Genomic DNA, 13938 nt, shown 5'->3' on the forward strand with positions numbered 1-13938 from the left:
CTAAGCCTCACATTCCTCTGCTTAGCCCCTCCTTCTTCCCTGTTGTCAAACTCTTAAGTCTTCCATCTAAAATCATCTAAAATAAGACTTCCTTATTACTCTTGTGGAGAGAGTGCCGAATGCAAAAAAAAAAAAAAAAAGTGAAATTCTTGGATCTTGATTTGCCAAATGGACTCTTGAAACCCAAAGCTGTTTAGAGCAAGAAAACTCTTTTGGAGCTGTGAAAGCCCAAGAGGCTAAAGGACTCATGTTTTACATCACCAATAGTAGAGTCAGGAAGAAGGCATGATAATGCCAGAGTCAGTTTTCCAAAAGAGTGGGGGTGGGGAAAAAATTATATCAAAGAGAGCAATACAGTTAGCTACTGGGGTGGGTCTCTGAGAAGAGACTCTCTCTCATTTCCTCTCCCAATCCCCTCTACCCAGGGATAGGGGGAGAATAGGACTCCCCAGAAAGGTTTGGGAGCTCTGAGAGTGAAGAGAATCTGTGCTTGGTGTGTAAGTTGCTCAAAGAGGGCCTAGATAGGCAAACAGTAGATTGTGGGATGTAATAAACAGAACCAAATGAACCTAGAAGAATCTGGTCAATCCAAGCCAGAGACTATGGACAGACATAGACATCTGTGGGCACAGTAGAAATCAAGGATGACAGTTCACAACTAGTAGGGGTCAAGTCTACCTGCCTCGATGAGCAGTTGAGGAAGATGGATGTTGACCAAGGGCCAGACAATCTCCAGCCCCCTCAACTCCCACTCCATGCCATGATCACATAAGCTCAGGATATAGTTGTGACCCTGGATAGAAGAGGGACAAAACCCTCAACTTGACTGAGCACACCCCTGAAATGACTGAGTGATCATACAACCGTTTGAAATGAACAGGTTATATTTTTGCTGTCAAATGGAAGTAGGTACTATAGAAAGTAATGAGAGCCATCAGCCTTCCCTGGTGGCTCAGTGGCAAAGAATTCTCCTGCCAGTGCAGGAGACATGGGTTCAATCCCTGGAACAGGAAGATCCCACATGCTGCAGAACAAAAAAGCTCAATCAACACAACTATTAGGCCTGTGCTCTAAAGCCCAAGAGCTACAACTACTGAGCTCATTAGCCACAATTACTGAAGCCAGAGTGGCCTAGAGCCCATGCTCCACAAAAAAGTCACTTCAATGAGGAACCCACACACTAAAACTAGAGAGTAGCCCCCGTTTGCCGCAACTAGAGAAAATCCAGAGCAGCAACAAAGACCCAGCACAGCCAAAAATAAATAAAATTATATATAAAAAAGAGACCTATTATTTTGGCACACCCAAAATTTCTGACAAAATTTCATACATCCTTGGTGCACAGGAATCATATAGATCTGCTGCTGCCCACTTGCTCTTCACATCCTGTGTGATCTGGGTGGACTCTATGTCTTCCCCTCTCTAGCCTCAGTCTCAATGTCTGTAGAATGGGGCTTTTGGCAATACCTACCTCAGAATTTTTATGAAACTTATTTCAATCACTAGAATGGCTAAGCATGAGTGATAATACCAAGTATTACCAAGGATGTGGAATAAATGGAACTCTCACATGTTGCTGGTGGGAGTACCAATCGGTATATTTCAGAAAATTGACAGCATCTACTAAAACTAAACATGCATATACCCAGTGGCTCCGTAATCCCAATTCTGGACTAATCTCCAACAGGAGTAAGTCCTCATGTCCATCAAAAGATATATTTAGGAATGTTTGCAGTAACTTTTAAGAGAAAAAAAATAGAAATAATAAATCCAGCAACTGTTAAATGAAAAAATAAATTGTTATATCTTTATACAATGGAATACTAAACAGCAATGAAAAAGAAACCACTTATATAACCATGGATGTATCTCACAATGTTGACCAAAAGAAGGTAGACACAGGAGTACTTATTTTATGAGTCCATTAAAATTAACCAAAAACGGGCAAAACTAATGTTGGTGAGAGAAGACAGAATAGTAGTTTCCTTTGCAGGAAAAGCAGGTACTGATGAGGGAAGCTCTGGGATGCTGGCAGTTACCTATCTTGATTCAGGTGGCAGTTTCACAGGTGTATGCACATATAAAAATTTACTGAGCTATAACCATATTTGTGTATTGTATACAAGTCATAGCAATTTAAAAGTGTGTGTGTGGGGGGGGGTGTATGAAAATGGATGTTGTGTGCTTAGCATGGGTCCAGAGTCAAATCCAGATGGAACTTCAAGCCCCTGTAGCCTCCCCTTCAGGGCTTCCCAGATGGCTCAAGTGGTAAAGAATCTGCATAAAGAATACAGGAGACTCAGAAGATGCGGGTTCCACCCCTGGGGGAGGAAGATTGCCTGAAGGAGGAAGTGGCAACCCATCCCAGTATTCCTGCCTGGAAAATTCCATAGACAGAGGAGCCTAGTGGGATACAGTCCATGGAGTCAGAGTCGAACACGACTGAGGGACCGAGCACATGTGCACACAGCCTGCCCTTCACATGGCTACCAGCCTTCCACAACCCAGTCTGCAGAAGTACTGAAAAACATTGGGAGGGAAGGTGGAGGAGATTTGCATGCCCCTGTGTCTCATCTGCCCAGGGTGGAAGTATCTGACTGAGGCCTTAGACAACATTATGGAAACCGCCACTAGTCCGCTTCCTTGATTCTGTTACAGCCAGTCGGTGCCCTGGGTCTCCTCTGGAGGACTATGGACCCACCCACTGGAAGTTGCCATGGAAGCTCCCTGTAGAAGGGCATCCAACTTAAACGGTACAGGAGAAAATGTCCTGATCCATATTTGTACCAAGCACCATCACAGAATTGTGGGCACAGGCTCGATTGGAGGACTGTCAAGCCAGAGTGGGCCTGCCCATGAGACTGAGATGGATTATGAAAATTGTCCCAGCCACACAGCAGACAAGTGGGGAGGTGAGATTTGAACCTAGTTTTGGTTGACTCACTGCAAAAAAAAAAAAAAAATCAAGGTTTCCCAGAAGAACACAGGTTCTTCTCTGTTCCCCTCTCTCTCCCAGAAGGAAAGTTTATGGGAACATGTAGGTACCCCTTTGGGCTCAGAGTGGGCAGACTGTACCCCGTGAAGGCAGGGACAGGTATAGTGTTGCCCTACAGGCTGGTCTTGCATTTCATGCGAAGATGGGTACAATAAAGGACAGAAAAGGTATGGACCTAACAGAAGCAGAAGATATTAAGAAGAGGTGGCAAGAATACACAGAAGAACTATACAAAAAATATCTTAATGATCCAGATAGCCATGATGCTGTGATCACTCACCTAGAGCCAGACATCCTGGATTGTGAAGTCAAGTGGGCCTTAAAAAGCATCACTACGAACAAAGCTAGTGGAGGTGATGGAATTCCAGCTGATCTATTTCAAATCCTGAAAGATGATGCTGTGAAAGTGCTGCACTCAGTATGCCAGCAAATTCAGAAAACTCAGCAGTGGCCATAGGACTAGAAAGGTCAGTTTTCATTCCAATCCCAAAGAAAGGCAATGCCAAAAAATGTTCACATTACCGCACAATTGCACTTATCTCACACTCTAGCAAAGTAATGCTCAAAATTCTCCAACCTAGGCTTCAACAGTACGTGAACAGAGAACTTCCAGATGGTGAATCTGGATTCAGAAAAGATTCAAGGAACCAGAAATCAAATTGTCAACATCCATTGGATCATAGAAAAAGCAAGAGAATTTCAGAAAAGTAGAAGTAGGTTGCTTCTATTTCATTGACTATGCTAAAGTCTTTGACTGTGTGGATCAAAAGAAACTGGAAAATTCTTAAAGAGATGGGAATACCAGACCACCTTACCTGCCTCCTGAGAAATCTGTATGCAGGTCAAGAAGCAACAGTTAAAACTGGACATGGAACTACAGACTGGTTCCAAGTAGGAAAAGGAGTACATCTGTTGGGACCTAACAAACGCCATGATAGGCTTCAGGGACTAAGGTAGGACTCACGGGAAAGCAGTGAGGTCATCCCCGCGGATGCCAGGACTTGTCTAATCAGCATACTCCCCGTAACCTGGTTTGAGTTTATCAGGACGTAAAAGACATCCCCCTGCAGCCAATAGCCAATTAGTAAATACCAGGAAACCCCTGCAGCCAATAAAGATTAGCCAATTAGTAAATACTAGGAAACTCCTGCAGCCAATCAGCCCTTGCCAACTCTCTGTTCTAAAACCTATAAATACTGCTGTAAATCTGGGCTGGGGGCTCCTCGCTCCACTCCACTGCGTTGGATGTGGCGGGAGCCCTAGCTCGAGCTAGAAATAAAACCCCTTCATGCTTTTGCATTGCTGTGGATGTCTTATTCTCTCAGTTTTGGGGACTCGGACTCTGGGCATAACAAATCAAGGCTGTATATTGTCACCCTGCTTATTTAACTTATATGCAAAGTACATCATGTGAAATGCTGGGCTGGATGAAGCACAAGCTGGAATCAAGATTTCCAGGAGAAATATCAATAACCTCAGATATGCATATGACACCACCCTTATGGCAGAAAACAAAGAGGAGCCTCTTGATGAAACTGAAAGAGGAGAGTGAAAAAGCTGGCTTAAAACCCAACATTCAGAAAACTAAGATCATGGCATCTGGTCCCATCATTTCATATCAAATAGATAGGAAAACAATGGAAACAGTGGCTGACTTTATTTTCTTGGGCTCCAAAATCACTGAGATGGTGACTATGGCTTTGAAATTAAAAGACATTTGCTCCTTAAAAAACTTAATAGCATATTAAAAAGCAGAGACATTATTTTGCCAACAAAGGTCCATATAGTTAAAGCTATGCTTTTACCAGTAGTTATGTATGGATGTGAGAGTTGGACCATAAAGAAGGCTGAGCACCGAAGAATTGATGTATTCGAAATGTAGTGCTGGAGAAGACTCTTGAGAGTTCTTTGGACAGCAAGGAGATCAAACCAGTCAATCCTAAAGGAAATCAATCCTGAATACTCATTGGAAGGACAGATGCTGAAGCTCTGATACTTTGACCATCTGATGCAAAGAGCTGATACATTAGAAAAGACCCTGATGCTGGGAAAGACTGAAGGCAGGAGAAGAAGCAGGCGCCAGAAGACAAAATAGTTGGATGTCATTAGCGACTCAGTGGACATGAGTTCTGGGAGATGGTGAAGGACAGGGAAGCCTGGCGTGCTGCAGTCCATGGGGTCGCAAAGAGTCGGACACAGCTGAGCAACTGAAACAACGACAACACGCTGGTCTTGGACAATCCCCAAGAACTAGCAACACTGACTAGTTTTAGGCAGCAGATAGTGCCTGAGAGCCCAGATGGCTCTCCAAGGGGAGCATCTTTACTGAGTCTTTCCCCTCCGAGTTTTGTCCTCTTTGCCCTGCCCTCTCCCCTCTGGACCCAGAATCCTGTCCAGATCCCTGGTCTGACTACTAGAGCATGAATGCTGGGACAGCTTTTTCACACACACTGTGGTTGTTGCAGTTCTGAGGACCACAGTGTCATTCTGGGAAATCGAATTCACACACAGCAAGTCCTGGCAGCAGGAGTCAACTAGGCTCAGTCAGGAGCAGGGCAGTGCAGGGCATCAAAATTTGTTCTGCAAATGACAAAACTATGACAGGAATGACCTACAATCTCCAGCTGTGTCTTCCCACTGTTTGCCTATGTGGGGGATCAGCAGACCCCAGTACCAGCGTAGAATCTGGAGCCAGCTCACTGGGACAGAGACTACCAGACAGAGCAATCTGTCTGAAAGGCTTGCAGCCTAGCCTGCTAGCTATTGGCCTATGGAGATCCAGCCCAGGCCCTGAGATGCTGAGCATTCTAGGAGCCAGACTCAGGAAGACATCAGTGAAGGGAAGGCAAGTGTGGGTTGATTAGGTCCTACAAGGCAGGTGTCAGCTTGTGACTACTGAATGCCCAGGCAGAAAGGCCAATCAGCCAAGAGGCCACTGAGTGTCAAGGATTTCCCCAGGAGAATCTGTGACTAGTGACCCACTAACTGGCCCAGAAAACTGCCAGTATATGGACTTCGCCAGTTCTTCAATGAGTATTTATCTCATATTCTCTAGCTTCCGCTGCACCCCACCATGTTAGAGGCGGTGGTAAACAAGAAAAAGACTTCTGACACCAGGGAGTTTATCTTCTAATGTGACAAGCACAAATAAGGGACTGTTAAGCAGGTAAGTACCATGAAGAAAATAAGAGCTGAAGTAGGGGAGAGGGGGCAGAATTGATGCTTTTGAACTGTGGTGTGGGAGAAGACTCTTGAGAGTCCCTTGGACTGCAAGGAGATCAAACCAGTCCATCCTAAAGGAAATCAGTCCTGAATATTCATTGGAAGGACTGATGTTGAAGCTGAAGCTCCAATACTTTGGCCACCTGATGCTGACTCATTTTAAAAGACCTTGATGCTGGGAGGGACTGAAGGTGGATGAGATGGTTGGATGGCATCACCGACTCAATGGACATGAGTTTGAGTAAACTCCGGGAATTGGTGATGGACAGGGAGGTCTGCCTGGCATGCTGCAGTCCATGGGGTTGCAAAGAGTCAGACACGACTGAGCGACTGAACTGAACTGAGTAAAGTGAAAGTGAAGTCGCTCAGTCATGTCTGATTGTTTTTGGCCCCATGGACTGTAGCCCATCAGGCTCCTCTGTCCATGGGATTTTCCAGGCAAGGGTACTAGCGTGGGTTGCCATTTCCTTCTCCAACTGAGTAAATGTGGAAGAATAAATTATTTCCAGGAAACTGTTTAGATCAATTCCTTCAAATGCAAGAAACTGGAATTTAATATTCAGAAAAATATCTGCTGTTCTTGGCAGTATGTAAGCAATCTTAATAAAGTTAATCATTTCAGCAAAGTGGTGTACTGAGATAAGAATATAATATGAAAATAATAGATAGCATTTCTTTTAAGGAGCTTTGCTAAGAAGAGGAGTATAGAAAAAAAAGGAGTTTGCTTTTAGGATTGAAGATAATGGGCCATGTTTGTTTATGCTGCTGAGAATAATCCACTTGAGAAGATTAAAATTAGAGATAAGCTGATGGAGCTGGTGGCAGGAGGAAGGAAAGAGATCTTGTCTGATTATACTGTGCTGGTTTTAACAGGCAAGGTAAACAGAGTTCTGGAGGGAAGGTGCTGGCAATCTCTGTCAGTCCTTCTGATGACTGAGAAGAAATCTCAGGAAGTGAAGGGGATCCTCTGGTGGTAACTAGGTCCCTTCAATATTTGTATGAGTCCCTACAGTATGGTTGTGTCAGTTTCCCTAGCCATGTCCTGCTTGCTCAGGTTCAGCCACAGGCTTTGGTCAGAAAATCCCAGGCTAGATTATAACAGGTTACCATTCGGCAGCTTCTATCCTGCTGCCCCCAACCTCTCTGTCCCAGCAGGTGAAGACAAAAATCTCTGGGGATATTCAGTTCAGTTCAGCCACTCAGTAGTGTCCGAGTCTTTGCAACCCCATGGACTGCAGCATGCCAGGCTTCTCTGCCCATCACCAACTCCTGGAGCTTGCTCAAACTCATGGCCATTGAGGCTATGATGCCATCCAGCCACCTCATCCTCGGTAGTCCCCCTTCTCCTCCTGCCTTCAATCTTTCCCAGCATAAGGGTCTTTTTCAATGAGTCAGTTCTTCATATCAAGTGGTCAAAGTATTGGAGCTTCAGCTTCAGCATCAGTCCTTCCAATGAATATTCAGGACTGATTTCCTTTAGGACTGACTGGTTTAATCTCCTTGCAGATGGGGATGTTGCTGCTACCCAAATTTTGGCTCTTGGTGCACAGAAATAGAGACAGAGTCTTGGAGGAGAAGGAAAGAGTGGATTTATTTATTTGCCAGGCAAAGGGGAAAACATAGGCTAAAACCTCAACTGTGCCATCCCAAACCCCCACCCCAGGAATAAGGAAAGGTTACATAGTCTGGCAGGGTTATGTGATAAGGATCCAGGGAGTAACAGTCTGGCATTCTCTTATACAAAATTTAAAAGGGTGGGTAGGGTTTCTGACAAGATTGGGGTGTTAGGGTGGAGGGTTTTAGCTGCTCAGTTCTCCTAATCAGGTAGTTTTGTGGGTGCTCCTCTCTTGATCTTTGCCTATCTGGACAAAAGTCCCTATAGTCAAATCTATGGGTTTTCCCTGGTGGCTCAGATGGTAAAGAAGCTACTTGCAATGTGGGAGACCTGGGTTCCATCCCTGGGGTGGGACGATCCCCTGGAGGATGGTGAGGAAACCCACTCCAGTATTCTTGTCTGGAGAATTCCCATGGACAGAGAAGCCTGGCAGGCTACAGACCATGGGGTCACAAAGAGTTGGACACGACTGAGTGACTTTTCACTTTCATGGGTTTTCCAGTAGTCATGTATGTGGATTTGAGAGTGGGACCATAAAGAAGGTTGAGCGTCAAAGAATTGATGCTTTTGAACTGTGGTGTTGGAGAAGACTCTGGAGAGTCCCTTGGACAGCAAGGAGATCAAACCAGCCAATCCTAAAGGAAATCTATCCTGAATATTCATTGGAAGGACTGGTGCTGAAGCTCCAATACTTTGGCCACCTGATGCTAAGAGCTGACTCATTAGAAAAGACCCTGATGCTGGGAAAGATTGAATGCAGAAGAAGAGGACAACAGAGGATGAGATGGTTGGATGACATCACTGACTCAACGGACATGAATTTGAGTAAGTTCTGGGAGATGGTGAAGGATAGGGAAGCCTGGCATGCTGCAGTCCATGTGGTCGCAAAGAGTTGTTCACAACTGAGTGATTGAATAACAACCACCTCGCTTGATTAGCAACTGTTTGACTCTGCTCTTTGGAACTCAGGGAATATCATGGAGGCTGGAGTCTTGCCTATTAAGACATGGGGGACAAAAAGGCAGGTGCACAGAGGTCTGGCTAGTCACGGCTGTGGTTTTCCAGTGGTCATGTGTGGATGTAAGAGTGGGAGCATAAGGAAAGCTGAGTGCTGAAGAATTGATGCTTTTGACCTGTGGTGTTGGAGAAGACTCTTGAGAGTCCCTTGGACTGCAAGGAAATCAACCAGTCAATCCTAGAGGAAATCAGTTCTGAATATTCATCAGAAGGACTGAAGCTAAAGCTGAAACTCCAATACTTTGGCCACTTGATGCAAAGAACCAACTCACTGGAAAAGACCCTGATGCTGGGAAAGATTGAAGGCAGGAGAAGGGGATGACAGAGGATGAGATGGTTGGATGGCATCACCGAGGCGATGGACATGAGTTTGAGTAGGCTCCAGGAGTTGGTGATGGACACGACTGAGCAACTGAACTGAACTGAAATGAATAACACCTGGCACCTAACAGGTGGCTCAGTAAGTAGTTGCTGAATGAGTGTTTAAATCTGTTTGCACTTTCAAAGTCTGTTATATTTTAAGAAGCTCCTGGCTAACAAAAGAGAAGTATCTAATGAAGAAACTTCAAAGCTACAGTTACCCAGGACAACACACCAGCAATCAGGAGGCCTGCCTCAGTATACTCTTCCACTTTCTTCACCATCCAGTTGTCTTATGAGGAAAGGACACAGCCTTGTGCTTCAATGACATCAAAATCATTCCCAAGTCCCCCATCCCCAGGCCATCCTGTCACTTGTCTGTGATACTCCTACTTCTCATCTCCCCTTTAGACAAATATCTCTTTGCTGGGAATCAGTAAACCCCCGAGACACAGGCTTTTAAATATAGGTTGGTTCCTGCTGACCAGTCCACCAATAGGACTTAGGATTCAGGTGTGAATGTATCCATCCAGCTCCCATCTCCCCTCCCACACTCCTCCACCAGAAACCCAGATGACAGCCCATGCAGAGCCTCTATTCTGCCAAGCTGCTAAGAGCAGGAGAGATTTTATGTATGCACAAGAGGTAGGTAGAGAACCCCATATTGGGTGATCAACTGTTCCAGTTCTCAAACTGAAAGCTCTGCTTCCTGGGACATTCTCAAGGCCTTCGCAAACACCCTGTGTTGGAACTGTGCCCAACTACTACCATATCCAAACATCTTAAATAAATTAAAAACAAAAACAGAACAAACACCTTGTGAATTAACTTTATTTGCCTCCCTGTTCAAAACTTAGCTACATCAAAGGCCCAGCATACTTTCACCAGCTCTCTATTGTTACTTGTGAAATAAGTGGAAGTGCATACAGTTGGCACAATATTCAAGATGTTAAAACCTGGATAATGTGCTAAAACAAAGCAGTGTACCGAAGTGTCTGTGACCATTTGTTTAAAAAGGGCCAGGAGTAACACACAGAGAATACTATGTGCAAACTCCAGGAGATGATGGACAAATGTAAAGCGAACCCAAGTTACTCCCAGGGAAGCAATTTACTTTTCATGATTATCATGAGGGATATAGCATGACCATCATACAAGAAGGCACGTGCTGGTATGTATGCTTGTGAAGGTATCTAGAATCATTAAAAGAACCTCACAGGATGTAAGGCAGGGGAGACTTTTGTATACATCTTTATTGCTTGAATTTACTACAAGTATTAAAATATCAGCTAAGTTAATGGTCTTTAGAAAGGAGGAGAGGTTGTCAAGTGATGAAAAGCAAGCAGAAGCTTCCATTTACTCTCCTTGTTAAAGCCTAAACAACTGACTAGTTTCCAACAGTCCTGTACAAAATACCAGATATTTAATTAAAGACTCTAGAATACCAGGATCATTTTGGTATGGAATACTCAAAAATCAATTTGGGCTAACAGGGAGAAAAGAAAATTATCACACTTAGATAGAATGCAACAGAATGGGGTGGGGTGAGGGAGTTGTGAACAGGTGGAGCACAGAACATATTTGGTGCAGTGAGAACACTCTGTATATACTACAATAGTGGATGCAAAATTACTGCAGATGGTGACCGCAGCCATGAAAAGAAGCTTGCTCCTTGGAAGGAAAGCTATGACAAACTTAGATAAAATATTAATAAAAAAGTAAAAAGCAGACACATCACTTTGCTGACAAAGGTCCGTCTAGTCAAAGCTATCATTTTTCCAGTAGTTATGTATGGACATGAGAGTTGGACCATAAAGAAGGCTAAGCACTGAAGAATTGATGCTTTTGAACTGTGGTGCTGGAGAAGACTCTTGAGAGTCCCTTGGACTGCAAGAAGATCCAACCAGTCCATTCTGAAGTAAATCAACCCTGGGATTTCTTTGGAAGGAATGATGCTAAAGCTGAAACTCCAGTACTTTGGCCACCTCATGCGAAGAGGTGACTCATTGGAAAAGACTCTGATGCTGGGAAGGATTGGGGGCAGGCGGAGAAGGGGACGACCGAGGATGAGATGGCTGGATGGCATCACTGACTCGATGAACGTGAGTCTGAGTGAACTCTGGGAGATGGTGATGGACAGGGAGGCTTGGCGTGCTGCGATTCATGGGGTCGCAAAGAGTCGGACACGACTGAGCGACTGAACTGAACTGAACTGAGTAACAAAGCTTAACATGCAGAAACCAACTACTACTAGAGCTGAAAGGAGAAACAAACAAATCCATCATTACAGTTGAAGATTTTAATAATCCTCCCTCAGCAATTAATAAACTAGCAGACTGAAAAACCATAGCCTTGACTACACAGACCTTTGTTGGCAAAGTAGTGTCTCTGCGTTTTAATATGCTATCTAGGTTGGCTATAACTTTCCTTCAAAGGAGTAGGCGTCTTTTAATTTCATGGCTGCAGTCACCATCTGCAGTGATTTTGGAGCCAAAAAAAATAAAGTCTGACACTGTTTCCACTGTTTCCCCATCTATTTCCCATGAAGTGATGGGACCAGATGCCATGATCTTAGTTTTCTGAATGTTAAGCTTTAAGCCAACTTTTTTTTTTTTTTTGAAACGACAAGTTATTTAATTAGGTTCTTTGCAAGAAGTTCAGAATACTACTTTGTGAGGATAAATTCCATTTGTGAGAGCAAACACAGAGCGGAGGTAGCCCTGGAGCTGAGGGACAGCTTTGATTCTTCGCAGAATTTGCGAGTCCACAGCCTTCTGGTCAACCTTGCGCTGCTCTGTGATCTCGTATTTCTCTCTCTCTGTGTCGAAGATCTCACCCTCCTGGTGTCTGGGTTTACGCAGCTTCTTCTTCTTGAAGTAAGTGTCAGTGAGATATTCCGGAATTTTCACACCACTGATATCGATTTTGGTGGAGGTGGCAATGACAAATTTCTGGTGTGTTCTACGCAGAGGAACTCGATTGAGGGATAGAGGCCCAGTCACAAGTAGCAAGCCACTGCCCAGCTGCTTCAGGAAAACGACCCTCTTGCCTCTGTGGCGCCCAGTGAGGATGATCAGAATGGTCCCAGGAGTGATGCTGGCACGCAGCTTCCTCACATGCTTACTGAAGGGTTTTTTGCCATGACTCAACAGTTTCCGAGGCACATCTTCCGTAGGGTAATACCTAGGCATTTTGCGAAGTTTGACCACTCGGGTACCACCGTTCTTGTCGCCACCAACTGGTTTTGTGACAGTAGCAAGGGCACGAACCTTCTTTTTCTTTTCGACCTTGGATTTAGGTGCTGAATATTTTCTCTTGTACAAGGCCTTTCTGGAGTACATGGCTGATCGGGAATATCTGCCAATTCCTCTGACCAGGACAGGATTTCGGCTGCAGTGGGGCTTCCCCTTCTTAACCTTCTTCACCTTTTCCACCTTTTTAGCCTTCTTGCCAGCATCAGCCTTCTTGGCTTCAGGTTTTTTCTCCTTAGTATCTGGCTTCTCAGCCTTTTCACCCGCCATCTTGCAAGATGGGAAAGAGACTTTAAGCCAACTTTTGCACTCTCCACTTTCACTTTCATCAAGAGGCTTTTTAGTTCCTCTTCACTTTCTGCCATAAGGGTGGTGTCATCTGCATATCTGAGGTTATTGATATTTCTCCCAGCAATCTTGATTCCAGCTTGTGCTTCTTCCAGCCCAGCGTTTCTCATGATGTACTCTGCATAGAAATTAAATAAGCAGGGTGACAATATACAGCCTTGACGTACTCCTTTTCCTCTTTGGAACCAGTCTATTGTTCCATGTCCAGTTCTGTTGCTTCCTAGTAATGCTGAAGAAGCTGAAGTTGAACGGTTCTATGAAGACCTACAAGACCTTTTAGAACTAACACCCAAAAAAGATATCCTTTTCATTATAGGGGACTGGAATGCAAAAGTAGGAAGTCAAGAAACACCTGGAGTAACAGGCAAATTTGGCCTTGAAATACGGAATGAAGCAGGGCAAAGGCTAATAGAATTTTGCCAAGAAAATACACTGGTCATATCAAACACCTTCTTCCAACGACACAAGAGAAGACTACACATGGACATCACCAGATGGTCAACACTTAAATCAGACTGATTATATTCTTTGCAGCCAAAGATGGAGAAACTCTATACAGTCAACAAAAACAAGACCAGGAGCTGACTGTGGCTCAGATCATGAACTCCTTACTGCCAAATTCAGACTTAAATGGAAGAAAGTAGGGAAAACCACTAGACCATTCAGGTATGACCTAAATCAAATCCCTTATGATTATACAGTGGAAGTGAGAAATAGATTTAAGGGACTAGATCTGATAGATAGAGTGCCTGATGAACTATGGGCAAAGGTTCATGACATTGTACAGGAGACAGGGATCAAGACCATCCCCATGGAAAAGAAATTCAAAAAAGCAAAATGGCTGTCTGAGGAGGCCTTACAAATAGCTGTGAAAAGAAGAGAAGCCAAAAGCAAAGGAGAAAGAAAAAGATATAAGCATCTGAATGCAAAGTATCAAAGAATAGCAAGAAGAGATAAGAAAGCCTTCCTCAGCAATCAATGCAAGGAAATAGAGGAAAACAACAGAATGGAAAAGACTAGAGATCTCTTCAAGAAAATTAGAGATACCAAGGGAACATTTCATGCAAAATGGGCTCAATAAAGGACAGACATGGTATGGACCTAACAGAAGCAGAAGATATTAAGAAGAG

The 13938-nt window shown here is 44.1% G+C and overlaps 1 protein-coding gene across 1 annotated transcript; it reads right to left on the bottom strand.

Annotated features, from left to right (window-relative positions):
- Window positions 1–11838: 11838 nt before the first annotated feature.
- Window positions 11839–13563, bottom strand: LOC138440372 (large ribosomal subunit protein eL6). The gene has a single exon (XM_069589779.1). It carries the CDS (start codon window positions 12728–12730, stop codon window positions 11867–11869), a length of 864 nt encoding a protein of 287 aa, XP_069445880.1. The 5' UTR covers window positions 12731–13563; the 3' UTR covers window positions 11839–11866.
- Between the last annotated feature and the right edge of the window lie 375 nt (window positions 13564–13938).

Source organism: Ovis canadensis, chromosome 5, assembly GCF_042477335.2.
Source record: "Ovis canadensis isolate MfBH-ARS-UI-01 breed Bighorn chromosome 5, ARS-UI_OviCan_v2, whole genome shotgun sequence".
In the NCBI taxonomy this organism is placed as follows: Eukaryota; Metazoa; Chordata; class Mammalia; order Artiodactyla; family Bovidae; genus Ovis; species Ovis canadensis.